General features: G+C 42.0%; 1 protein-coding gene across 3 annotated transcripts in view; it reads left to right on the top strand.

Moving 5' to 3' along the window:
• thsd7ba (thrombospondin, type I, domain containing 7Ba) overlaps positions 1-27963 on the top strand; it is a 151275-nt gene that overhangs the window by 30401 nt on the left and 92911 nt on the right. For all 3 annotated transcript variants that reach the window (XM_053877128.1, XM_053877130.1, XM_053877131.1), the window contains exons 2-3: positions 2763-3071; positions 10813-10989. In XM_053877128.1, coding sequence (XP_053733103.1) covers positions 10830-10989 — 160 coding nt within the window. In that variant the 5' untranslated portion in view covers positions 2763-3071; positions 10813-10829. The remainder of the gene's footprint in view (positions 1-2762; positions 3072-10812; positions 10990-27963) is intronic.

Genomic DNA, 27963 nt, shown 5'->3' with positions numbered 1-27963 from the left:
ATTGTCATGGATTTGGCGTGTTACGGTTTGATGTCCAGTGTGTGTCTGAGTCTACATGAGTCCAAGGAAGAATTACGTCCAAGTGATTTTACTTCGCAGCCTTGTAAAGATAACAGTAGATATGAATTCCAAACAAACCTGTTCCAGAGTTCTTCATAACCTCGGCTTTGTCAGCTGCAGCTTGGCGGGGTGAGGCAGCCTGCTGTGAGTGTGTGATACACTGACAAAAAAATCCCTCCTGCCAAGATCAATGCTCCTGTCAGCTCACTTAACTAGCCAAACCACCGCTCCTACAGCGCACGGCAGTGAGCAGAAAGAGCTGTTGTGTGGTCAGCGCCGCAACGATAAACATGGAGCTGATTGAGTTCGTAACCCGGGCTCCAGGGGCCGCTCCTGGGTGCTGGGCTGTTTCAGGTTGTGGGAGAGAGGAAGACTTAAAAGGCATGTTTCTAAATGAATCCTGGCTCTGACTTTGGATGGGCACTGCCCGATGGTTTTGTGATATTGATCTCCTATTGAAGTATTTTCCAGTTTCCTTTGAACTTCTTTTTCACATGAAATACAGCTGACCGCAGGGTGGTATGATAAAAACCAACTGGTATTTTGAAACCCAGTGTTCTTTCAGTGTTGCACTCTCGTGTCACTGACATCAGAGGTGAACCAGCTCCAAATCATCCATTAGTGTGCAACTGTGAGCGAATATTAATGGACCACTCCACTCTCTTTTTAACTTTTTCTCTCCCTGATTTTCTAGTCTAGAGTGAAAGAAAAAAAGTAAAATATATGTCTACCCAAGATCATTCTATTCATGTGTGAATCTAATAATAATAAAATCGGTAAAAATAAAACCGGTTGGTGGGAACTGAAAAGTCATATTATAGAGTATATATATATATATATATATATATATATATATATATATATATATATATAGTCATACCATATATATAAAAGTCATACATACACACACACACATATATATATATATATGCCTTTTCAGTTCCGTAAGTCAGATTGGTCGTAAGTCGAATGCCATTCAAAAGAGCCGACGCGAGGGTTACAGGTGCTACTGTAGTGGTAGATCGCTGTGAGACAGTGAGATGCTGGGATACTGTGCTGCTGTAACTGTCGTCATTGCAGCATTTTATTGATTCAAGTAAACATCTCATTCTTTTGTGACTGAAATGATAAAAAAATGTCTTAAAAAAAGGTGTTTATTCCAAATTGTTAGCATAATTTCTACATCACATTCAGACTCACACCTCCACACTTGTTCTGTGGAAGGTGCAGAGAAACACAGCTCAAGAAGGAGAAAAAGTTTCCTTTCTCTGAGGATAAACAAGTAAACTTGATTCATTTTCAGTGCATTTAAATCATAAACATTTTCCATTTGCATTTTAAATGTTTGAAGGCTTCACTGAAATACATTTGCATGTGAGTATTTATTTACATATTAAATGCATCTTAACTAGTGATGACAAAAAAAAAAAAAAATAGAGTGTAGAGATGAGAAACGCAATGTTTCACGTCTCTGGTAGAAGCCGCTGGTGTCTGACAGACTGCTCTGCCAGCTTTATTTTGGGGTTAAATTGAGCCGTCTATCTGCTGTACCTCATGTCTCTGAACAGTTGATTTTAACTATGAACCAGTCTGCGAACCCTAATGGGGACGCGGAAGAGGACGCCGCCACCAGTCCCGAAGCAGAGGTCCGTCGAATATCCAACTGTTCTCACGACGTGTTTCGCAGAGGCTACCACAGTGGAAGCCCTGCATGTGTTTATATGAACCAAGGCAGACGATTCTGTCAGGGAACCTACGAGGGCCACTCCATCTAATAAAATAAACATGGATCCAGAGACTCCAGAGTCGACCAACGTCATTGTCAGCGGTTCCCTGTTTTAAAAATAAGTTTAAAACTACAAAGTCCACTACACTCTCCACAACTGTCAAACGCCTCGGAGCTGGAGAGCACAGCATGCTGTCGCGGTCTCGTCCAATGCAGCGAGTGAGTCACGTGTTTATCGAATTTATGGAGAGATGCAGAATTGTCATCGTGGAGATTGTGTTTGCCGGTTATTGCCCATCCCTAGTCTTAACTGAACCTCTTCATTGCTCTCTTCAAATCTCTGATCTGAAGAGTCATTCGAGGTTCAGTTACGTTGTCGGTCTACTGGAACCAGGCAATGACTGGTGCGTGGGGCTGCTACATAAAACACTGATGTGACTGGCCAACATGAGGGCAGGAGGCAGTAATGGTACCTGACTCTCAAAGCAAGTCAAAGTCTTAACTAAATCTTCAGAAATTCCAATATATCTGACGTGGCGACGCAAATTCTTGCCACTATGTCATATTCACAATCTCGGCCTCGCCAAAATGATTGATGTACCTTTATCCCTTTCCTGCAAAAAGTTCACAAAATAAGCCATCATTTAAAGGAGTACTCCTTTTTATGTGTGCCCCGAGTTTTTCCAAGAGCTCACTCCTCAAATTGTAAAGTGAGTAAGTGAAACCGACCAAAATGACGAATGGCATAATAAATCACAGCGAAGATATTCCCGTGGATCGCGGTGTGCTGATAGTGTGTTGAAAATAAATGAACTGACTGAAATATCTTCGTGTCGTGCATCTTTATGACTCCGCCGCTCCCACACACAGTCATTCATCCCCTTCGCCGTTTCAAACTTTTCAAAGAGCAAATGATTTTATTGGATAAAAGTCCGGTTGTATGACATTTTCTCCCTCTATTTATTTTCTGTCGTAGCATCCATGTCGGCTCCAGCGGTCACCACGGCGGAAGGTGGGCTCCTGTCGCAGAGTTGAAGAGCACAGGAGGAGGGTGTGTCACGTCCCCGACCTTCCACACGTTGATGCGCCATGGATTAAAGCCCTGAATGGTGCTTCGGGCTCAACGCAGCTGATTTAGTGAGGCTGTCAGACTTCAATTCGCTGGAGGCCTCTTCCACCTTTGCTGCTGCCCGTGTTGTTTTCTGAGGAAGAGCCTCTGTCAAGCGTTTCAGCAACAGCAACAACACAATTACCCAAAGGGATGACTCGCCGTCATCAGGCTAAAGTAAGACATACATTCCAATTCTGTGCTACTTCCTTGTTACATTACAAAGTCAGTGAAGTCTAGGAAACTATTTATCTCCTCAATTCATTTGGTCGCAGTATTCCCCTAAATAGGCTATGCGGAGGTGGCAGGCAGCGCTGGTGGCCCACTTCCTCCGAAACCAAAAGTGCAGATGCAGTCTTTGACCTCCAGTTAGGCGACTCCCAGGAGAGGAGGGTACAACTTTAAATCATGGGTAAAACAATGCTGACTTTCTCAGTTGTGGGATGACTGAGAATAGAAGGGCTCGTAAAAACTAAGGGGCTTTTTGTTCAGGGTAATAAAATCCAGGTACATTCAAAAATCTGATTTCTTTCTTGTCCCTTGGGTGGATAGGGCTTTGCTTGGGATTTGGCATCAGCGCTTTTGTAAGTGTTGTGTTCCAGGCCAATTCAATGGACAGATGCTGCCACGATAGCGTGTCTTTGAAATTCAAGTCACAATCTGGTGCCATATACCTTGACAAGTAGTGTTTGGGAGAGTTATATTTGAAGTACATGCAGTCCTACCATTTTCTGGGTGTTAAACTACAAACATATTTATTGCAGCAGAAAGTAACGCAAGTATTATAGGGTCAATTTCTCGAGCTAAAAAATAGGTTCTCAAGTAATTTTTTTTGTCTTATCGCACATGCCAATCTAAAGCACGGCTCAATTGTGTGAATATTTTACAACCAAAAGCGACATTTTTTTTTTTTTTGGGACTTCAGTTTGAAGGTTTCTCAGTTGTGCTGAAGTATTTTTCGAACCGACACAGACAGCAGGACCTCTGTGGCGAGTGGAATATTTATTATTCCATTTGCTATACAGGTATGTATATTCCCAAAATACAAAGAAAACAGGCAGGAAAAAATGATCACCACATCCTATTGACAGTTGGAATCAAGGCGTCACGGTACCACCCCTAATGGAGTGGTCAAAGAGGTGACATTACCCATGTAAATCAGGACAAGCTACATAAAATGATCAGTCAGTGGTGAGTCAAACTCCCTCACACAGTACCACCCTTCTTGTCTAGGAACTCTGTCTTAGGCAGTGATGAACTGATGAGGCTTCATGAAACAGTGTCATTTTTCAGAGGCCACTAGATGGCTGTCAGTACAACAATGAAACCTTTTATCATTTTTAAATTGGCATTGCTACCCACTGAGCTCTGACACTGTTTCATGAAGCCTCACCAGCCCATCACTGTCTTTCTCGGCGTGAAGCCATTCTCTTCTGAACACTGAACAAGAATTTTTCCTGAGCCAACTTCCTTTCTGCTCTTCATCACTTCCCTGATTCTAATTTCCTCAACTGCCTGATCCATCATCTCCATGTTCCGTTCCTTTGACGACTAAAGTTCCTTACTAGAGGATCACTAGTGTTGTCAAAGCTTGACTTTAACTTTTTTTTTTTTTTTTTTTTTTTTTTCATGACAGACCAGGCCTGACCCGCGGCTTATTTGAATAACATCACAAGCCGATGGCTCCAAGCACTGTCACAGTGAATTAGCTCATGCCATTCATTGAAATAGATTGAATCAAACAATAATTATTGTGGGGGCTGCGAGTCACTGCTTATCTGTTCCACCATGATACAAGCAAAGTCCTCAGTCGATTTTAAGAGAGGGAAAGCCTCGAACAAGGACCACCGGAAACAAGTAAGCAGATTTGAGTGTCTCATAGGATGAGCACTGGCATCTGATCCACTGTTACAAGCATGTAGTTGCTAGACTGAAACATCTACAGTGACACACCATATATGACGTATTTGATACTTACACTTGGAGTACAAGAAGCCTGGTTGATGGAGGGTTCGTTCTCGGTGGAACAACATCCGGGGCACTGAGCCGTCACCCAAAATCTAGTTAGCCAGTGAGGACGCATTCCTCACAAGGCCCGCCCACGTGAGACCTTTGTGTCAAAACCCGCAAGCAAAAAAATTAGGCAGCTCAAATGAGAAAGCTGACATCAGGAGAAAAAGTCTGCGCAGTGAGAAGAAAATTGAGAACTGTTATCAAGCACATCAGTAAAAAAACGAGATTGTCATTGAAAGTAGTGCATTACTTTAAAAAATACGTACAGTGGTGCCTCGGTTCTCCACCACAATCTGTTCCAGAAGCGAATTGATCGAATTCTGAATCGATTTTTCCCATTACAGTGAATGGAAAAAGAAACAATGTGTTCCAAGCCTTAAAATAGTCTTTTGTTGGAGTGAATGTAGAGTGTCTGCTGCAGGTGGCTGTTCCTCTATGTGTGTGGCCGCTGCATGTGGGAGGGGTTGCCGAGTGAGTGACGTCTCTCCAGAAGTGAAGAGGTGCCCGGTGCGTGTCCAGCTCTGAATGTGCGCTTCTGTGCAGTTTGGCTGTGACAAAGTCATAAACCAAGTCACGCTCTGTCCCAGACTCGCCTCATCCCTGTCCCAGCTCCAGCCCACAACAGGACATCAAACCCTGGAGTGCTCCAGCCTCGGAGGTGTGGAGAGCGAGCACCTCCCCTGTGACACTCTACCACGGTCCAGTGCGGAGACAGGAAAGGTTTTACACCTCAATATGAAGAAAAAACAGTCAGTAAATATAGCTAACGGGACACGTCTGCATACAGAGGCTGCGTTATACACAATAACAAAGCGCCTCGTGGGTCAGCTGATCGGTCTGCGCACGTTATGTTTTTTCCGGCTTTTTGTCGGGGGCGTACGAGTTCTGGATTTTCGTTCGAAATGCGAAGCAAAATTCATTCGAAAACCGAGGCACCACTGTACATATTTTTTTTTCCCAAGTCGAATTTTTTGTTTGCAATGTAAAATGTTTTGTTTGATTGAATGATTATTATTGACTCAAAACTGATTCCATAATGTTCAGGATCTTAGTGAGTCTGGAGAAGGAGGTTTATAGAGAGAGTTTTGGATGTGGATGGATGAATTCTCAATGGTACTATTTTTTTCCCGTAAACGTGTTTCTAAATTATCCACAAGTAGTTGATGAGGCTTCATAAAAAGTAGGTGGCGCTCTCACTTAAAAAATGATGAGAGGTTTCACTGAAATGGTTGTTAAAATCCAGTGGTTTTAGAGCAGAGAGTGTCATCTAGTGGGCTATGAAAATGAGGACAGTGTTTCATGAAGCCTTGTGAGCCCATCACCACCCATAACTCATTCTAAAAAAATCTCCTTCTAAACTAAAAACAAAATGCTCACACTGTGTTTCCACACATAGAGCTGATAAACAGGCAGTGATGCATGCTGGGAAGCTTCTTCAAGTTTGCCTTGAAACGAGATGCTTCTTCATTACTTGTTTTCCCCTCAAGATCCTGTTTTGAATAATGAGTTCTGAGACATTCCATCCGTTGTTAGGACGCGCGACTCACCACATGAATGGTCACATTAAAACAGCAAATAGAGGGAGAAAGAAAGTGCAGGCAGGTATCGCTTCCTTCCCGAGAGGCTGTTTGTAAATCAGTAACCAGAGGTGTCTAATTGGCATTTCCCGGTGCTGGTGCCAGAGCCTGCTCATTCATCCAAACAGAATACATTTGCTCACCCTGGAAACAAAAGCACTCATTACACTTTTGAGGGAAAAGCAATAGACTATTCTGCGCAGGTTCATTTAGGCTGGATGTAGAGCAATGTCTTCCCGTTTGATGTTGATGGTTTGTGTAACTATTGACTAAAAAAAGTCAAAAATACTTTCACACTCCTCAATTTAAAGTACCTTAAAATGAAGACAGCAGCGAGCTTGAAGTACCGCGACAGAAAAAAGAGGATTAGATGGACAAAGCTTTTGAAGTCTGGTTTCGTCTTGACCACTGGCAAACTACATTCCTTCAACGGATTTTGACATTTCCAAAAACAGCTTAGTCAAAATAGCAGTTCCCTGATCAGAATCAAACAAAACAAAAATTATTCAGACAGATAAAACTTCTCTCCCTTCTCTGGACTGAATTCAGTCAAAATGTTAAAAGCCGCATCTATAAATCTGTTCACAAAGTCTTGTTAGACATATGTGTAAATAGAAGCAGATGAGCAGATAAGCTGCAGCTAACAGCACTGAATGTGAAAACACCCAAACAAACCGGTTTCTCAAAGCAGGTGTGAGGGATTCACCTCTGTATTTGTCGATTTTACTCTCGATGTAACACAATTAGAGGCTGTGTGAATTCTGAAGTAATCCCTTTTGCTCTCTTCTGGATGTGAATCGCAGGAGTCAGTGATGAGAATAAATGAGCGCCAATGAAAATCCACTAATACCCTGTAGTTCCGTGTTTCAAAACTCCCGTTTATTCCCCGCATATTGCCTTCTTTCCGCTCTCTCCCAGAGTTTCCTCATTCATTGGCTGGATGGAGTCCTGTAAATGCAAATCGGGAGGAGAATCCTGACTCTCTTTTTATTGTTTGTGTCGAGCTGTGACACATTTGCATGATCAGTTAACCTATTATACAAAAAAGCCCCCTCTTCTCGCTGCTTTTAAATGGAGCTGGGGTGATTGAAACATGTGAACAATGATAATATGAGGAACCATCTCTCTTCTTTGCTCTGGCGTAGCATCGAATTTGCATTCATTTGGTTCCAGCCGACTCACAATACAAACTTCTGGTTACTTGTCACTGAGCCATGAAAGTTTCAAGCAGATTTTTTTTTGAGTATTTATGTGTTATCAACCTTTAATGTATTATGGGATGTTATTGTGAGAATAATATTTGATCACTGATCTGCTCAAACGTCTGATAGCAAAAGGTATCTGGCCAAGATGTGAGCCAGATGTACTGCTGTATAGGGTCCGTGGATGTTCTATGGGCCAATTCTGATTCGATTGTGAGATCTGAAACGGATGTTTGCCAGATCCAACCAAGATCCGGGCCACATCTGGCCCAGATCCAAGCCACATCTGGCCTAGACCAGACCAGATTCTAGACAGCAGCTGACTCCGCTTTGGATCGCTGTCTAGCGGATCCGGCCCGGATCTGATGGGCAGACAATGAGTGCATCTGATTCCTATCCAGCCGGCTTCCATCTGGGAACCTCTGCATCAATGCAAAACTTCTTATCTTGTCTCGGATCTCAGCGTTGTTTCACTGCAGAAGCTTGATCCAACACAGATGTTGACATGATGCTTTCATGATGATGCTTATGTGGATATGATCCTCCTGCATTTATGTGTATGTTTCTGAAACTGGATTTGAGAGAGTCACATCTGTCATGGTCTAACAAAGTTAATCCACTGATAACGTGAAAGCTCTTCTGTATTTGTATAGTTCATTCTTCTGAGATCTGACTCGAAGCAGCAGCACCACATCCTTCAACACTCTTGGGAACTAAGTTAAGCAAATAAATAATGAGTCATCTACATTCATGAACAAGGTCGTATTTTATCGACAATGATGAAAACAATGAGCATGTTAAAGTGCAGCTGTGCCAAGGATCACAGTTATTGTTTCATCATTGTGTTTTAATTTAAGAGCCGTATGGCAGAATTGTAGTAGTGGCAGCAGGGTTGAGTCGTTGAAACTGCGAAGCTTGTTTGAAAGCACAGATGAAAAAACTCCTTTTGGGAATTTGCAGCTGGTTATTGTTCAGCCAAACAAATGATGCTAAAGTTGGATGCTGCTTTTTCCAAGACCTGCGCGGTACATCCGGATCCAAATCTTTATCTATTGAATGACTTATTTTGGTTTTGGACCTGTTTGCTGAGCGAAGGGTTGTTCAAGAATTTACCTTTATTTCAGAAGAAGAAATCTACACACAACACAGGTCTGTTCAACTGGGTCATTGAGAAGAAGCGGTGTGTTATGTCTCCAGGTGAACGAAATGAGGCCCACTGCTCTGTTCATCGTGTAGACCAAATATTTAGCAACTTGTCCACACTTATTTATACATACAAATTGAATAAATTGTAAAATAAATCAATAAACAAATACAATAAAATAAAAAAGGTCATGAAAAAATTGGAGGGCGTTTACATCAGTGTGCTGCAAAGAAGCCAATTATCGACGTATCAGGGTTTGTTCCCACTTTGTATTCTAATGGCGTCCATACAGACTTGCTCCCTGCCCCCACACTCAACCACACCTGCCTCGGCTTTATAATTACTTGGACTCTGCAGAACATGAACCTTGCGTCCTGTTCTCCATGAGTATGTTAGAGCCAACCTACCTCTCTCTGTTCCTTTCATTTTGGAAGTGTTTATTTTCCCTCCTCAATATGTGGATTCTCCTGGCTGCATGCTCTCACCATCAGAGCACAAAAACACCCCAAGGCCAGAGTGTTGATCGTGTGCACAGCTTATTGCATGTCAGAAATATGTATGAAATATGCTCTGTTTTCTCGAAACACATTCTATAGCAAGTTAATTTAGAGAGATATCATAACAACAAAATCACAGAAACATGCGCTTCAGCTCCAGGACACGAGATATGAAGCTGCCTCATCTGAGTCATTTTGCTGTCGACATATACAGAGCACACACCGTCTGCTCACTCATAATGAACTTCAATATGGCACAGACTTCATGCTTTGTGAAATATTGTATCATTGGGCAGAAGTATATATGTGCCTCACTAAAAAAACAACAACAAACAAACACAATGCATCAGTTCGTGCATCAATTTCTTACACTTGTTTGCCGTCATTCGGTTGTTTTCTGTTTACTGTTAAATTGTCTTCATGAATAACAGCAGGTGAGTGTCGAATCTCCCATTGAAAGACAGTGGCACTGAGATGCATATCAATATACCGGAATTTCTGGACTATAAGCAGCTACTTCTCACCCTCAATACACTGTGGCTTCTACAAGGGCGTGGCTAATATATGGATATTTACAGGCTAAGGAGCGTTATGCTGCCAAAATATTGAGCCTTGTCACATCAAACCAATGAAATCACCAGCATTTTATTGACCTTACAGCGCTCAAAATTTTCACCTGCCTGTCCATAGCTACACCAACAGAGCTGATCTCCTGGAGGACCGGAGACGAGAAGCTGTGGTGTATGAACTTCAGACATGCGGGTGAATACAGAGCATTTTGAGAGCTCTAATGTCAATAAAAGATGTGACCAGGCCATGATTTAAGTTCAGAACATTGCTGAGTTTGTTTCATAAGTCAGTCTTAATGCTGGACCCGTTTTCAAAACTAGTTTCGAAGTGATCCTCATGCATTTTTAAGCCGGGCGCACCACAGACCTTTCTACGGTGGAGACAGCACCACTGCACCCGCGGCTTATTGAGCAATGCGGCTCATGTGAAGAGCTATTTTCCTTCTGGAATTTACAGTAGCTCTAAATGGCATAAAGCAGATGAAGGAAAAAAAACCCTCCTTTTTTGTTTTGTCTTGACCTCAGGATTGTTGGACATGGTTCATGGCTATAGTAAAGGAAGACATGAAGTGGATAGAAAATGGTTAAAAAGGGGCAAATTGACATTGGAATAAAAGAGTTGCATGAATGCTGTAAAGTGGTGCAGAAATAAACATCTTTGTTCACCCATTCATGCATTCATTTCCAGGATCCAGTGCTCATTTGACATTTACATCCAAATCAACATGGGCTACATAATGTATAATAAAACTCAAAAGGTCATGACTTTGCTATTATGGTGCTGCTTTTTCAACACTTGGGAATGGCTTCCACCAACTTTCTCACTTTTCGTAAGCTTCTTAATCTGCACTTCTCCCCCCCTCCCTTAGCAATATCCATAAATGAGATTGTAATATATTCTGTTTTCTTCCTACAGGAGTAACAGAGGAGGCAATGGGCTGGACTATGACTTTTAAAGATGACTTAGAGGTCATTGCCTGGACACGGCAAACTGGGAGCTCCCTCAGTTTCTTCTTCCTCCTGTTCCTCTTTTTTGTACCAGTCAAATTGGACATAGTGATTCCACGTGACCATCAGTTCTCATGGAAAACAGGTACAACCTTAACCAGTCCTGCTATGAACAAGAAATGATGCCGTCTCACTCTGGATGGTTTCTAAAAATGTTGCTCTAATAGGTGCACTGTATAGCAACCATCATCAAAACCGTCCCGATAAATCCTGTCGACCATTAGGAGCACACTGCATTTCGCCTCGGCGTAATGACCCCCTCCTTTTCTCCCCTCGCCACCATCCACCCACACATCCCAGTTCCACAGTTCCAGTTGTAGTCTGTAATACTATGACACATTTATTAACTATTGGCAGGAACTGCCTTGTGGCTGGTTTCTTCACGATGAGATTTGATTTCCTCTGTGTAATGAGCAGAAAGTTACGGAGGGAAATTAACATTTTAAAACAGCAGGGTGTTTTGTTGAACAGCTATTCTTTCGAGTTGTGTTTTTAATGCCTTATAACTATGTTCTTTATATGGACTGCCTTTTAACACGCTTATCAGTCAGCGACAGTAGTGACTAGGAGTACAGCCACGTCTCCTCCAGTCGGAGCTGAGGTGGTGTTTTGTTTAGGACGTCACAAGAGGCCTTCCTGGTGGAAGACAGGGGCTTAGCCAAAGATAACACCTCCTTTCTTGCTTGGGAACGCGATTCTTCCTTCAGAGCTCGCTGTATTGACTTGTGAAATGGTGGCTGATATTCTCTGGCGATGCTGTTGCCCTGTGTGACTGTGCCTTTTTTCAAAGTTAAGATGAAGACACTTTGACCTGCTTTCACACTTGAGGGGAAGTATTTCTTTTGTCTTGTCTTGTTTCTGTTGTCTTGTACCAATCGCTCCTTATTGCAGTTGTACATCATCATTTACCATTATGAATGTCATGCACTTAAAGTCACTTGGATCACATGGATGGATGAATGGATGGATGGATGGATGCATGAATGGATGAACTGATGGAGACAGAACAAAATGGATCTACAAACAGATGGATGTTAGGACAAAAAGAAGGACTGAAGGATGAACAGAAGAACAAACAGATGGAAGGACAAACAAATACAGACGGAATAGGGAATGGACTGATACACAAACATGCAGGGTGAAGGGTAAATGGACGATGAACAGATGAACAAAATGAAGGAGGAAGAGAAGGACAAATAGACAGAAGACTGAAGAAAAAAACAGACAGATTGGGGAAGCAAACGTGAGGACAAAAAGACAGATGAATGGACAGACAGACAGAAGGACCAATGAATGAAACAATGGATGGATGGAGGGACAACTGGACTGACCCAATGAAAAAAGGAAGGATTGATGGACTGGGGAGCAGATTGGACGATGGATGAAGGAACAAATGGACAGACGGGTGGCGGACGGGAGAACGGATGTAAAAACGAATGGGTGGACTGACGGACAAAGCGGTGGATGGAAATTAAAAGACAGACCTAAGGACCGAAGGACGGATGGTAGAACAGACATATGAAGTTGTTGTAGATACAGATGTCCTTTTCTGAGCGACGCTTTTTGAAGTTGCACAGACGTAATGCAACATCTCACAGAAGATCTACGTGACGTGACTAACCCAAGACTTCCATTTACACCTCGTGTGTCATGTGGTTTAGAAGTCAGGGCAATGTGTTTTTCTGCCTCTTCACAGCTGTATAGAGCAGTGATGATTGTTGTTGCTTGAGAGATCAGCCGATTGCGATGTCACACCTTTACGGAGTGACGCTTTCACTGATCAACGCATCATTATCCGGCTGCTTTGGTTAAACCAAGCTCTCATAAACAGCTTTTAAGGAGATATTCCCACCTTGTAAAAACCTGAGAAGCACTCTGAATTCAGAACCACCACAAATTTAATTGAAAACCCATTTGTGAAGCAGTTTTTGAGGAATGGAACTTGGCCTTTCCACGCACAAAAGCCCATCTTGCTGCATGATTAGCACTTTCATTTCTCACTCTGCGCTTCAGGTAATGACACTGATGGAGTGATAAAAAGATTCATTTCACTTGAAAAGACATATGTATAAAAAAAGCATGCAACCCGGACACCGAGCGGAGAGGTTTGACACCCATGGTGTGAGAAGATAACTGTCATATTGTTGCTTCAGAAATGAGGTTGAAGATTTCACAGCTCACCTCTGAATTCATCCGCTTCTTACTGATGCTGACTCCAGAGGATGAGAAGGTTCTTAGTGTCAGATTTCTTTGAAGTGAAATAGCAGACCCAGAGTTAACTTGTATGTGTACTGAGAAAAAAAATTAGTTTAAGATGGTGCTGTTGTCTGCTAAGAGGGAAAAGGACTTCTCAGTAAGTGTCTGACTCTGGCAGGTGGTAAAAAAGGCAATATGGCTAGGCAATTCAAGGATCACAGCAACTTCTCCGGAGACTTCCTGGCACTTATCAGGAGCTAGAAATTCTTCTTATTTGTTTCTTTCGGCTTCTCCCTTCAGGGTTGGCCACAGCCGATCATCTTCCCTGTCCTTCCTCTTCTCTCAAACCTACAAACCTCAACATCTTCTTCTTCTCCTTCTTCTCCTCCTTCTTCTTCGTTCTCTTCTGGCTTCTCCCTTTAGTGGTGGCCACAGCGGATCATCTTCCTCCATCTCACCCTGTCCTCTGCTTCCTCTTCTCTCAAACCTACAAACCTCATGTCCTCCTTCACCACCTCCATCAATCTCCTCTTTGGCCTTCCTCTCCACCTTCTGCCTGGCAGTTCCAACCTCAACATCTTCCTACCAATGTACTGGCTCTCTCTCCTCTGTACATGTCCAAACCAGCTCACTCCCAGAGAGAACCTCAGCATCTTCATCTCTGCTACCTCCAGCTCTGCCCCCGTTCTTTTCTTCAGTGCCACTGTTTCCAAACCATACAACACACATCACACCTGACACTTCTCTCCAATTATTCCATCCTGCCTGCACCCTCTTCTTCACCTCTTTGTCACACTCTTGGTTGTCCTGGACAGTTGAGCCTAAGTACTTCAAATCCTCTAACTTTTTTTTTTTTATATCTCTACATCCTGTAACTTCACCTGTCCACTTGGGTCTCTATCAGTCACTCACATGTATTCCTTCTTGCTGCGGCAACCCTTCATTCATCTCCTTTCTAAGGTAAACCTCCACCTCTCCAGCTTATCTTCCACTCGCTCCCTGCTCTCACCACTGATCACAATGTCATCTGCAAACATCATCGTCCAAGGGACTTATAATTGGGAGTTCACTGATTGACCAGTGATGATTGTCCAGAGTTTCTTTGTTCAGTTTGGCAAAAGGAGAAGAAGAGTTCAGGTGTTGTACCTCAGTGCATCCTGCAGTTATGGATGTTGAGGTTTCATATGGACAGTATGGTGTCTATCCTGTACATTCTCTATTCTTACATCAAAGTCAAAGCAGTTTTCAGTTAAGGTTACATTCTTTCATCAAGAATTTCATGGCACTTGTTTGTGGTGAGGATTTCTGCCCTTATTACGGTTCTGAAAAAAAAAAACTGAGAAAAAAAAGAAACTGAACAAAACACCCTGCACTCTGGAGGAATACATAAGCTGTGGTTCCTTCTCAGGTCACAACAGCCTGAGGAGGTGTCCTGGGAAGCGTTGGAATCTTTGCTTGGCCTGCTGTCCTCATGACCCGAGCAGTAAGATGAAAGATGGATTGTGCCTTGAATGACAAAATAAGTGGTCAAACCAGCCTTGTTTGTTCCGATACAAACAGACAGTACAGACAATGATCCCCTTGTTATGTCTGGATGGTATTCAGAAATACATGATTGTATGCCAAGTAGGAATCAAAAAGAAGATACGTAATGCTTTCTTTTGTCCGACATATTTTAATCCACCGTATAAAACATGGCCGCTGAAAAGACATGTTAAATTGGTCTGCAGTGACTTGGTATTTTTGGCTTGTCTTAATTTGGTGACAATGCTATCTAGGTCAAAAGTATTGTGCAAGACTCTCTTTTGTGCAAGTGAGTCTGATGTGTTTGTCTGTGTTAGAGGAAGATGGAGCTGTTTCAGCTTGACCTTCATCAGCATCTTGAAGAAGAATGAGGTGTTACACTTCTGAACCCCCTCTGAAACAACATGGTAAAATTCCAAAAAAGTGAAAACCGGATACCTCCAGGCGTTTTGTAGTTACGACATGCATTCTTAAATCCTGAGGATTTTAAAGCATCTTAAACTGGTGGTTCCATCAGGCAGCTGTGTATCAAGACTGCGAATTACAATGGGATTTCATCTGACTGCTATGAATGTTTTGTATCTAAATAAAACATCATGGCTCCGCCACTGATCCCGCTTTAGTCGAGCAGAGTGCGGCTGTTTTCAAGATGATTTGATTCTCAACGGCAAATTACATTAAAACACAATAAGATCTAATCTGAAAATACTGTCTTTGATTAGGCTTCCATGCAAATCTGATCTGTTTATGATTTAAAAGTGAGATTAAATAGGGTTTTGTCGACGATTCAGCCTTTGGTGTGACAAGATCGTACATCAAGGGCACTTCACATTTCAATATCTGCTTATTCAAAGGCAAATGTGGCATTAAAAATACACCACTGAGGAAGACTCATCTGAGGAGCAGACTTTTATCACAAGGTTTCAAGTTTGGCTGAAGTTTTGACTCGAGAAGGCGAGGCACAAGGAGGCTGACACTGACACATCAAATTGTTGACACAAAAGAGAACCACACCTGTGTTTGAATGGGAGAGCTGCTCATGCTCGGTTTTATTAAAGCAACGTTTGCCGCCACATTTAATAAACATAATGCTTTGGGCTATCCAGAGGTAAACAGTACATGCCGAAAGTTGTATAAGCTTTAATTCTTGGAGGCCATTTCCAGCATGAGGCATCTGTTATTAGCAGCAGAAAACATTTTGTAATCCTTCCCCATTGAGTCCATCTTAAGAGACACTATTTTATCAGCTTGAACCACAAACCTGCGTCTGTTTTACAGTCGTTTTACAGGTGTGATCAGTGCATGGGCTTGCAACACATCCTCACTCCCTTGATGTGATATATTGAGGTTGGGAAAGTAGACTTTTGTGTCCTATACTGACACTAAAGGAAGCCTTGAGTGTTGCATGTTAAAGCATTAGGTTTTCAATTGAAGCACATGTTCGACCTTCCTCGGCTGATAGATGTTCGGGTGAGGCGAACAATGGGATGGCACTCCTTTCATTCTATGTGTTTGTGTGTCAGTTGCGCTTTATAGCTCAAACAGTACCGTCACTATGTAGGAGAGCCACATAAGGGGTTTTAAAGTGCAACTGACATCCAGTATGATTCAGTGATAAGCGCTTCCATACGTCTCCCCGTACACTGCACCATGTGTATTCCTCCTCGCACTGAAAATGAAAGTGGAAAATTGTCTTTTTACAAGCTTTTTTTTAGGGGCTGCCAGATTTTTAGGGGCTACTAGATGTAAATAAAACTTTCATAAGCCACATAAAAGCACTTGGTGGCCTCGATTTGGCTCTTCAGTTTGGCGCTGATCTTCATGAGATGGGCTGTGTGTGTCTTTAAATAGCTTGCAAAGCAATGATTTGAAAACAACTTTCTGATTTTTTTATGTAAGTTTGTGATACTCAGTCCTGAAGTATCCGCAGTTTAAGCTCCTGAGGGCTGAATAAAATGACTTGGTGGGCTGGATTTGTCCCCTAGTCTGCAGGTGGACACTTTTCGTTCAAGGAATTTGGTAGAGCGAAGGACAAATGGAAAGATGGAAAGACAAATGGATAAACAAGCAGATGGATGGACAAATAGCAGTACAATAGACAGACACAAGCAGGGGCAGAAATAATGGATGGATGTAAGGAGTGAATGGACAGAAAGAAGGGAGGACAAAAGGAACGGATTGGACAGACTCATTGACAAAGGGGCAGAGGGAAGAGCAAACGGACGGATAAAGAGACGAATAAAAAGAAACCCATGACTGCCAACAGCGTTTTTTCCACTCAGGTTCTAAGAGCATGAGGTAGCTAATATTCTATTTTCCAGTTGTTATGAAGCCCCAGCACCTCATTGGAAGCACATGCTTCATGATCTACACAAGACACAGGGGGACAGGTGCTTGGTGGAGATTAAAATAAAACATTTACAGATATTAGAAATGAGATGTCACTCATTATATTCAGCAGCCTCCTTTTTTTTTTCCTCCCGGGAAACAAATTATGCAGCTTGTCTTACTTTTCATCTTATATCAGCCGAGGGTCAATGGTTTTCAAAAGATGGAGAAATGGATGGCGGTTTTCTGTTAATGCGAAAGATCCCAGCTGCTCCACGATACTTGGAGGGGCTAAAGCTCCGAGGCTTCTGTTCACACCAGGACAGACAGAGTAGATCCGATAAGGAGCGTATTCGTTGGCAGTAATGCCGCAGATGTGGCAGAGTCCGGAGGGAAGTCTGAAGTTTTTGCTTGGCAGATATTGTAAAATAATGAACCAAGTGGGATGCGTGGTTTGGAGAATTAATGACATTGACTGTGAGATGGGAGACAGAGGATAAAAAAACAGACTTAAGTACACACTGGAGGAGCCATTGAAAGCTGCTATAATAACAGCGTTATATCATCAAGGAGCTCCATTCACTCGATAATGTCATGAAAAACATGTGCCACTTTTCTAGTTTGTCTCATCCAAAACCTTTATGGAAACTTCCCCGCTGAGATTTCATGATAAAAAAAGGGTAATAAACTGCAGATGATTATAAAGGGATTTTTTTTTTCAGTTTTTTTTTTTTTACAAAAATAATTCCTTTTTTAAATAATGTGTACATATTTTGCTTTTGGATTTTGATTCATTTTTTGGGATCAGAATCATCCCTAAGAGCTGGTTTGCTTCTGGCACTCTGGTTTCCTCCCACTGTTCAAAAACAGGCTGAACTTATTTGATGAATTGTGTTTTGGTGTGAGTGAAGGTGGAAATGTGCCCTCAGATAGGATGGCAACCTGTCCAGGGTGTCCCCTGGCTCTGACCCCAGGTAGCTACCATAGCTTCCCGCAAGCCCTTTTGTGAAAGAGCGGAAGAAAACATCTAAAATGTTTCACACTCTTGGCCCAGGGGCCAAATGTGTCCCAGCAGGTGTCTTAATGCAGCCTGCAAAAACTTTAAAAGTGCAAAGTGAAGAAAATAAAATGAAAAGAAGTGCACCTGAAGCCTAATAATCCCCAGCGATATTGGGACCCATGAAGATTAAATACACTTTGCCATTCAGCAGGCTGTTTTCTAGGTCGTGAAGATCTTTAAGGTGGAAAATAAACATGTAACCTTCCACACGAACTAATGTAGCTGGTGAAGGACTGAATCACACAACCATGGTGACAGTGGTGCTCCACGATTTCGTTTAGACCAACTCGCCACTTGATGCTTCCCTGGCGAACTCCTGGCGAACCTCACTACCCCCTGTCTGATGGGAGACGCCACCGCGGGGGTGTTTTTCTGACCTCACCAGGACATACTTCCACTCCACAATGGAGCAAAGTGGAAGAGGATGACCACTTCTAACACAGTCCACACTGACTCTATTTTGAGCAGAAGTTTTGTAGAATTCATGTCAATATTGGCTTCATTGAACTTATTACTGCTGGGAGAATCACTGTTGACACAGTCTGTTTGAAGTAGGCAATCTTTTTTTTTCTTCATTTTTCACCAGTAATGGTCTGAAGAATTAAATATTCACATTGTCGCCGAGTGTTAATTCCCCTCGCGAAGTAGACTCTTTGATCATGTTTTCCCGTCAGGAAATACCGACACTTGCTGCCGGTAGCTTTGCTTCACGCACGAGGTGGAAACTCTTCCCTAAATTGCTTGCTCACTTGAATCATTGACACACATTAAAAACAGTTTTTTTTTTCTTTTCTGGGCTGTTGCTGTTTGCAAAGCATTTCTGTCAGAATGAGACGCAGATGTGAGGAGACCGTCCCTAAGCAACAGATGATGCGGTGGTCTTACTGGATCAAAGGCCGTCGCTCAATTTCACTTTTCAATCTGTATCTGTCGGAGTTATCGTCATCTGTCTGGCTACAAACGCCAGCCTCTATCATCCAGGTGATGCCAGTTTCTGGTTCGCCAAACACTCACGTGTGAATATATGTAAGAGCTGTGCGGCATCTTGTGAACACAAGCCTGATGGTGCATGTAGCAGCTGTCACACAGCGGGTGCTCCAGACCGGCTCTCTATTGTTGTTCACTCGTGCCTTTCATCAGCTTTTGATCGTACTTCATTTTAATCTGCATTTAGTAAATCCGTCCTTCTCTTGCGAGGCTGCCAGGAATGCATTTTGATTTTAAATCACACAGGAAAAAACGGACTTCGTGGGAGTTTATGAAACATTTTTTTTGGCATCAGGTTCATATTATACTTTTTGTCTCAGCCCCTCCCCACATACCCATATTGCACTGCAACAGTTGGAGTCAGTGCCTTTCTACTTTACCTCTGCTGAAACAGTGTGTGGTCTGTAACAACATGGAGCTTGTTTGTGTTAGAGGAAAAGAAAGGAGGAGCAAAACTTCACAAAACAGCAACCAAAAACGCCCACTCTTGAACACACAAATACTTTCATGTTGTACTCCAATCGATGAAATTGCTCCCTTGCTCCTGTTTTTTGCCTATTGGTAGTTTTCTTCTGTTGACCTTGAACTTCCTTCATTTTTCTTGTGACGACCGCTTCCTTTATCTCCATCATGGTGTCTGCACTCCGTTCTCATTGAATCCGTTTCTCCTTACTCATCATATTCTCCATCTCTTGCCTCATAAACCTTCACTTTCAGTACCTCCTTATCCTTGATGGCTCCATCCTGCAGAGTGAACTCCAGGAATATTGGACATAATTTAGATGTCAGATTCTCTGATAGTTTCAGAAGTTTCAGACATTCTCTTCTACTCAAAAATTGGCTGACTCTGATGTTATCGATGTAGCGGTTCTCAATCCGGGAGTTTACACCGGCTGTATATGTTGTGCAACTCGGTAGTGATGGGCAGGTGAGGCTTCAGGAAACAGTGTCACTATCTTCAGAACACAGCGGGTGGCGCTCTGAGATTGAAAATTAAGAGAGGTGCCATTGAAATGTTTTGTCAAATCCTAAGATTTCTTGGGCAGAGTGCCATCTAGTGGATGCTGAAAATTATGAAACTGTTTCATGAAGCCCCACTAGCCCATCACCTGCTGTCCCATTGAGCTCGTGCTAAAGAACAAAACAAAGAAAACTGAAATATATGCGTATAAAATATATGTAAGTCAATAATATTGGCTAGAATGAACTACTTGGGGGAGGCCTGCATTCTTTTCTTGGTTTTCTTGTCTACAATGCAGAGTGTTATTTATTTAGTAGTATTTTTAATCAAACAAATTGAGGAATACAAAGCAGAGTGAGCTGATAAACATGCACTCCAACTCATGGCTCAGGGAGAACTCCAGACTGGTCGGCTCCAACAAAGCTTTCAACCCAGACAGTCATTTATTTATAAGATTGAAAAAAATATCTCCTTTCACAATGATGAATCTATTCCAAATGAAACATGAACTCTCATCAGGAAGCACACAAAAGTCTTCACATTTGTTTTGACATGAATTTATGTATCTGTTTTCCTCAAGTTTTGTAAAATGAGACTTTCCAGCTTCTTGTTTTACATTGTTAATTATGTAAAAAAAAAACAAAAAAACAACAACAACAACACTGCAAGACTGCGCACATGCTGTCTCATTAAATTTGAAAAGAAAAAATGCAGTTAATAGGAATCCACCTTCGGGTGAGAATCGTAGTCATACTGAGTAGAATCAAAGTTACAACCCCACAGTTAACAGGAGATCCAAAGTTGAGAGGTTGAATCTTCTATTTTTAAACAAATGTGCTTCATTTTTAACCGCACATTCTGAAGAAAGCCTCGGGCTGCCTGTTCCGAGAATATTAACTCGGAAGCATATGACAAACTTCTTCATCAAATAAAAAAATAAAATAAAAACTCTTTTCCAAAGGCAAATATGCTCTTCTTTTTAAATTGCGCTTCTGACGGGTTGCAGATACATGGAAGTCTCTTCAGGAATCCCCAAGTCAAGTTGTTCTGCTGTAATACCATGAGAATATCACTGACTTTCTGATCAGCTCTCAGTATTTTTAAGACTCTGTAAAACTCTACAAACTACGGCAGAAAGTGTAAGATGATCAACTCTTACTTTGTTACCAACTTTGGATCGTAGTTTGGAAGCGCAGAAATATGGACGCATGAGTTTTCTCTATAGAGTGGCTTGTAGTAACTGGTTTTGTGAGGCTTCATCAAACAGTGTTTTCGTTTTCAGCGCCCACTACATGGCACTCTCTGCTTGAAAATATCTGGAGTTGGTGAACCATTTCAAGGAAAACAACATTTTAGTGAGAGTGACACTGTTTCATGAAGCTTCATAAGCCCAATGGCTGATAAGTATTCATGTAACAGTGTTCTCATTTTCAGAGCTCCGTAGGTGGCGCTCTCTACTGTAAAATCTTTGGATTTGAGCAACCATTTTAATGAAACCTCACAATTTTAAGGCACTGTTTCATGAAGCCTCATCACCCCATCAAGAGAGGCTGAATTCTCCCTGACCTGGAGCACTTGTTGCTCTACTTCGAAGTAGTCGCCAAAGAGAATTCCACCCACGTCTTAGATTTGGACGTCACAATGTGTGGGTCCGCCAGGTCCACCGTGTGTCTAGGTTGGAATACTCATGTCTAACACTTTTCAAAAGTGCGGGAGGAGGTTTCTGAGAAGAAGGAAGTCTTGGCCACTCCATGTCCTTGGATAAGCAGAAGATGTATGGATGACACTCTTTCCTCTTTTAGACAGTATGATGGCACCTTTGCAAAAATGACCTAGTTTCCCGTGAGTGGCAAAGTAGTGTCATTTTAGCTATTACAGAAACACACGAGCAGTGCGGGCCATCCAGTCTGTCACTGCCTGACTGATGCTACTCAATATTGAACTCAACAAAGGCGAATAAGCGACTGGAAATATAAAGTTTAAATACATTTTTGCGCTGATATTTTTTGGCACGTCATCAATCTAGGCTGATAGCTGGAGCATACATATTCCAGCAGCAGTCGCCAGAAGGATAACAAGGATGTGTGTTTTCAAGTGCTCATGACAAATCTGACAGCTGACGGTGTTTGTTGGGCTGCGTTTTGAGGCTTTATCTCAGCTGATGGGTGTCAGAGACATCGAAAAACAAAGCTATTTCTGACTAAAATGGCACATCTAGAAATGTCACTCTGAAATTGGTGATTTGTTAAACCTATATTTTCAATTCATCTGCAGAAGAATCAAATAAATCAAATCAAATAAATCTTTGATTCTTGTGTCCGATTTTAAAGGCACTATAAGTGCAGCCACAGTGTGTATGGTTTCTGTGGGTTACTGATTTGTTTGTAGTTGTTTTTCAGCTCTGTTAAGTCTCATCTGAATGTACCTGATCCATCGGCTCATTGAACAGAAATAAAATTGTGATTAGAAATATATTATATTTTAATATATATTACATTTCCTGTTAATTTAACTGAGACAAAGTTTTAAATATTATAGAAAAATACACTACTAAAAATACATAACATGCAAATGAAGGACTTATATTTACATATTATCTAGTGACTTTTAAAAAACTTTTCCTTGACATTTGCATCACCACTGCTCTTGTGGAGGCTGATCTTTTCTAGGGTGTTAGTTTTGGTAGATCATTTTATTGGAAAATTGAAAATACATATACTGTATGACTTGGAGGCGGCGGAGCTCAGAGTTCTACTAAAGTCCAAAGAAGTGAAGAACAGATGCGGTCCATTTTCAAGGCTTCAAAGCTTAGAATTTTGACTTATAAAAGTTTTTTTTTTCACTCTCCAATCGTTCTTATGGTGTTCCAAAAGCGTCATGTGGTCATAGGTTTCCGAGGCGCAACACTACAAGCCCCTCTCACGCTGAGCGGTGAGGAGCAATCCACTAATACATCTGGTAACAACCATGATGCACCTGCACAGCTCACTGACAGCCGGCTTAATTAGGATGAGGAATCGCTCCAACTTCCCAGTTATGTGCAAAAACGAACATCATTATCGACAAGAAATGGAATTGCTGGAACAAATAGGATGCAATGGTTCACCCATCTGCATGCAAAAGAGATGCTGAGCGCTGTATGTACGTCGGTTTAACTCCCACTCACCTGCTCAGAAAGGATTGGTTGCTCTGCTCATCGTTCAAGTGAATGTTGAGAGCAAAGGTGTGTTAAATCAAACCTTTCCTTCTCTGTTAAGACTTATTTATGCAGCATAGTCGACTGACTCAGAATATAGTTGAGCTCAAAGCAATGAACATGATCAAACCATCTTTAACTACAGGTAAAAACTCTGTTTTCCTTTAACAAAAAAAAAGCATTCTCATGTAAAAGTTGAGCGGTATACAAGCGACTTCTATGTGCAGACCGGTCCTCTCGCGAGGAACACCGACTTGCTGCTATTGATTCCGCCTCAGCTCCGATTATGGAAATGAGATCCACTCGCTGACAGGACTCTCTCGTGCTTAGCCGCTTAAAACCGAAGGTTTCAGTAAAACTGACACATGGAGCTTGTGGCGGGAACATACCCAGTTCTTTGATGACTTATCAGCATCAAGGGAGTTTGGAGATAATGCAGATCTTTGTTCTTTGCCATCAACCATGTCTCTGTCAAGGTCGGACCTACATAACGCGACGATGAAGGAAATTATCACCACTGAAACGGAATTTGTCGTCATCATGTCATGCACAATGTTCTTATCTTTGCTCTCAGTGAGCTGTCTGACCTCTCAGTCATAATAACATTATTCCACCCATCCTCACCGGTTTACGGTTCTACCGTCACTGACTTCCAATAGTTCTTTGCGTTTGTATGTTCATCGGAATATCCACTACAGGCAGAAGTCCAGAGTCAAACGTTTATGACAACGACAAACTTCAAAACCAACATGGCGACTGTGGAAGAAATATTAATAATTTAGCTCTTACACAAAAGAGCAAAACGGAGGCAGCAATGTAGGCGGTGGTGAGGCCTTTAAATATATCGTGACTGGAGGATGGCAAATTTTCACAGCAACATTACCCCCCACGGTTTCCGGTGGCAATGCTCCTTTGGGTCAGTGTGCATACGTTTTCAGGAAACGTGCAAAATTAAAGACAAAATAAATGCAGCGCACCAACAGAAATCTCCGTCCACAACCGGGTCCGGGTGCAGTGCCATCTGTCAACTCTGGCTGTGGGATCCCGAGACGCTCCCAGGCCAGTGAAGAGATATAACCTCCCCACCTGGTCCTTCGGTTCCTGGCTATTCCTGAAAGTCCTCCAAAGGGAGGCGTCCAGGGGTCATCCCCATGAGATGCCCGACCCACCGCATCTGCCTACTTTGAACATGGAGAAGCAGCTGCTCTACGACGAGTCTCTCCCTTGGGACAGAACTCCTCATCCTATCTCTAAGGAAACTCATTTCAGCCGCCTGTGTCCGCTATCTCGCTCTTTTGGTCATGACCATAGGGGAGGGACGGGACGAAGATTGAATTAAGAGCTCTGCCTTTGGTGTAGCAGAACAATTGCAATACCTCCTACTGTACCGATTTGTTGCCTGCTCTCCAACTCCCTTATCCCCCTGGGTTTCCGCTACATGTAAAAGATGACATGGCCATGCCTTCAGAAACTGTTTTTTTTTTAATCCTGCACCAAAATCCTACACCCTCACGTGTGAACAAGACCCTGACATACATGAACTTCTCCACTAGAGGCAAGGACTCCCAATCCCGAGAAAGCAAGCCACCTTTATTATGGTTGAGAACCATGGCTTCAGATTTATATCTCATCCCAGCCACTTCACACTCAGACCCAGCGAGAGCTGAGAGGCAGCTGACAGGTTGTAAATGTAAGTGAAAAGGATTACTTCGATGCTCCTTCTCTTGCAATACATTTGCTCCAGCAGGATGATGATGGATTACGGTCATTTTCAATATTTTGTGTGTGACATTGGGCACTTTTTAAAGCATTAATTGTGTTTGCACTCAGAAAAGAAATGAATTCTTGAATAATGCGTTGATCAACTTATCAAACAAAGGCCAAGCGGTGTTGCAAGGCGTATGAATAATAAATCAAAATCACCCTGTTGCATCACATGAAACCATTGCATCACTTGGCTACTCAGCATGGAGCGCTGTCTCTTTCAGGTTGTATTCAGTTCTGAGGCTTGTATCGCATGACTCATTTAGTCCACCTTTGTCTTCCAAAGATATTTAATCTGAGACTGAAAATATCAAGACTGTTTTTATTTATTTATTCACAGACCAAAGTGAGTGAGGGAGAGTCATCTTTAATGCCATTCTCTGACTGAGCAGCATCGTTCTGTGGAGACCTGTTATAGTAGCCTGCTCTGTTTACTCTGCTGTTGCCCGGCGGGAACTGAACCAGAGCAGAAGCTAAATGGATTTTACTCTAACATGAGAAACGCTCCCGTGTGACTTCATTTCTGAATACAGAGTGCTGTCTATCAATTGTGTTTGTTTTATTGTAGCCTTTGATCAATTGCGGAGCTGAAACAAAAGGAGAGGAGAGACAAGTGGACGGGAGGGACTGTTTTTCAAATGTCTCTTTGAAGATCTGGCCAGTTAATGCACCTTTTAAATGGTTAAACTTATCGGTCCAATGGTTTGCAGGTGTAGCCCAACATATACAGTCAGGTAATACACTATGTGTTTCGACTGCTCAGTTGTTGTTGGGTTTGTGTGGCTTTCCATCAGTTGGCAAGAGAGAGCTGACTTTGCCGTCACATCTGTGCTGCTTAATATCCTCATTTTTTTTTTCTTTGGCAGCTCAAGGCCGTTCATTCGAAAGCTAACTGTGCCTTATCTCCTGATAAAGTCATATTATCAGTGCTATCTGTTATGAAAAATAATTCCTCTTCACTCGAAGCATGATAAAGAGTTGCCTTGCTCCGTGAGTTCGACTCAAGTATTCCAACAATTTTCATTCACAGACACAACACAATCTTTTATTGAAATTTCCTCAGGTTGTTTTGGTCCTTTGCATGATTTTTGAATTTGTTTCTGACTTCGTAATAAACACAAAAAAAGCCCAAGGTTTGGCGAGCAAAGGGATAACCTTGAGTTCAGAGAGCTGGTTTTGAGAAAACAGTGACTTAAAAATGCAACTAAGCTGAAGGGCTTACTCAGGATTTCTTATTTATTAGTGCCCTTCCTTGTTGTGCAAAACGGATGCTCCTCTTTATTTTGTTCACTTTATTGCGCCCTATCATCGAGCCAGTTGTAGACTTGATTATGACCTCTGCCAAAGGGGGTTATGTTTTTTGCTCGAGAAAAAAAAAAATTAAATTAAAAATAGCCCGAAAGTTAGAGGATCACAATGGAATCCTCAAAAAAGGAACAGATGATTTGATTTTATTGATGTTTTAGAACTAATGGGCTGATGAGGCTTCATGAAACAGTGTCCTCATATTCAGAGCTCAGTAGGTGGCACTCTCTCTTTAAAACATGATGAGAGATTTCATTGAAATGGTTGTTCAAACCCAGAGCTTTTAAAGCAGAGACTGCCATCTAGTGGGCTCTGGAAATTAGGACACTGTTTCATGAAGCCTCATCAGCCCATCGCCAGTTTTTCAGGTTTCCATCAGGATGCAGTTTATTTACACTGTAGCCAGAAATAACAAATAACCAAATTCTGTATTTTTGCTCTGCACACGGTCTACACACAAGTCTTTGACTCACTAATTACTTTGTGTTGACTCGATGCAGTGTTTTCTTGGAAGCAATGTTTATGGTTGATCTCACCACTATTTCATTTAATTTCTTGGGTGTTTGGAGTTGTTGAGTGTGTCACAACTTATTGGAGCAAGTGGTGACAACAACAGTGTTAAATTATTTAGCAATGTTTTTGGCTGCGTTGTTTCCCTTGTTTGAAGTTCCACTTGCAGTAATGCTTCCGTTTAATTGCAGACAGCAATGGAAAAATGAAATTGGGAAAAATGAATACAAATAAAAATAAATAATTATGTCTTCACATATAACCGCACACAGTATGTGATGCAAAAAGCGATGAGGAAATGTCACTTGGAAACCCAGTCACAGCCTTCAACCATTGATGCTGTTCAGTTTGTGCTTTGAAATCCCCCTTTCCCAATCCATAAAGATATATTTGTCAGCTGCCAGAGCCAAGGTGACACAGAGGTGCCAAGTAAAGCCCAGCCAGGCTCCTAAATAATAAAGTATTCTCAAAGAGTGCTGAATTTTCAGGTTTCTTAGTTTTAGTTTCCCTCGTATTAAATGAAGCATGGTTTCACTGCAGTAGTTTGGACCTTCTGAGGACAACTATAAAGTATAAAAAACACAGTAAACCAGATGGCGGATACAGTACGAATGGTGGTGTGTACAAGTATACAAATAAGGGATGATCAGAAAACTCATGTCTAACACTTTCCAGACAAAACCTTGACAACACCAAACTGCAGCGCTTACAAGCTGTGTTGTGTAGATGAGGTATCGTGAAGCAGTATACTGTAGAAGGGTTGATGGAGCAGTGCACTAATTTTCAGAGGCCGCTAGATGGCGCTCTTGGTTTCAAAATCATGTGCGCTTTCATTGAATTTGTTGTTCAAATCCTAACATTTTACAGCAGACGGTGGTGTCTGAAAATCACAACACTGTTTCATGAAGCCTCACCAACCCTTCAATACTGCATCATGAATGCTTGTCCTTTCTCCTTGTTGTTTCATTTGAGTCAAGTGTTTCTCCTCCCGTGGCATTTCTTCACGTTCAAAAAGAACGGTTTGGATTCAGATGAGGTTAAGCCTTCACAATCAAAAGATTTCTTTACCGACATCTGTTTTTTTCTCACCTTGTACCATGTGACAAACCCACAGTCAATAACATTGACCATTGAGTCTACGGTCGGTGGGCTGAGCACTGTCAGAAAGCTCATTGGTCATAGATCTTCCAGTAAGGCAATGACAGGCCATCACCACTTACTAAGATTG

This window comes from Synchiropus splendidus, chromosome 10, assembly GCF_027744825.2.
Source record: "Synchiropus splendidus isolate RoL2022-P1 chromosome 10, RoL_Sspl_1.0, whole genome shotgun sequence".
In the NCBI taxonomy this organism is placed as follows: Eukaryota; Metazoa; Chordata; class Actinopteri; order Syngnathiformes; family Callionymidae; genus Synchiropus; species Synchiropus splendidus.
Note: the sequence above shows the minus strand (reverse complement) of the source record. Positions and strands in the feature narration are given on the sequence as shown.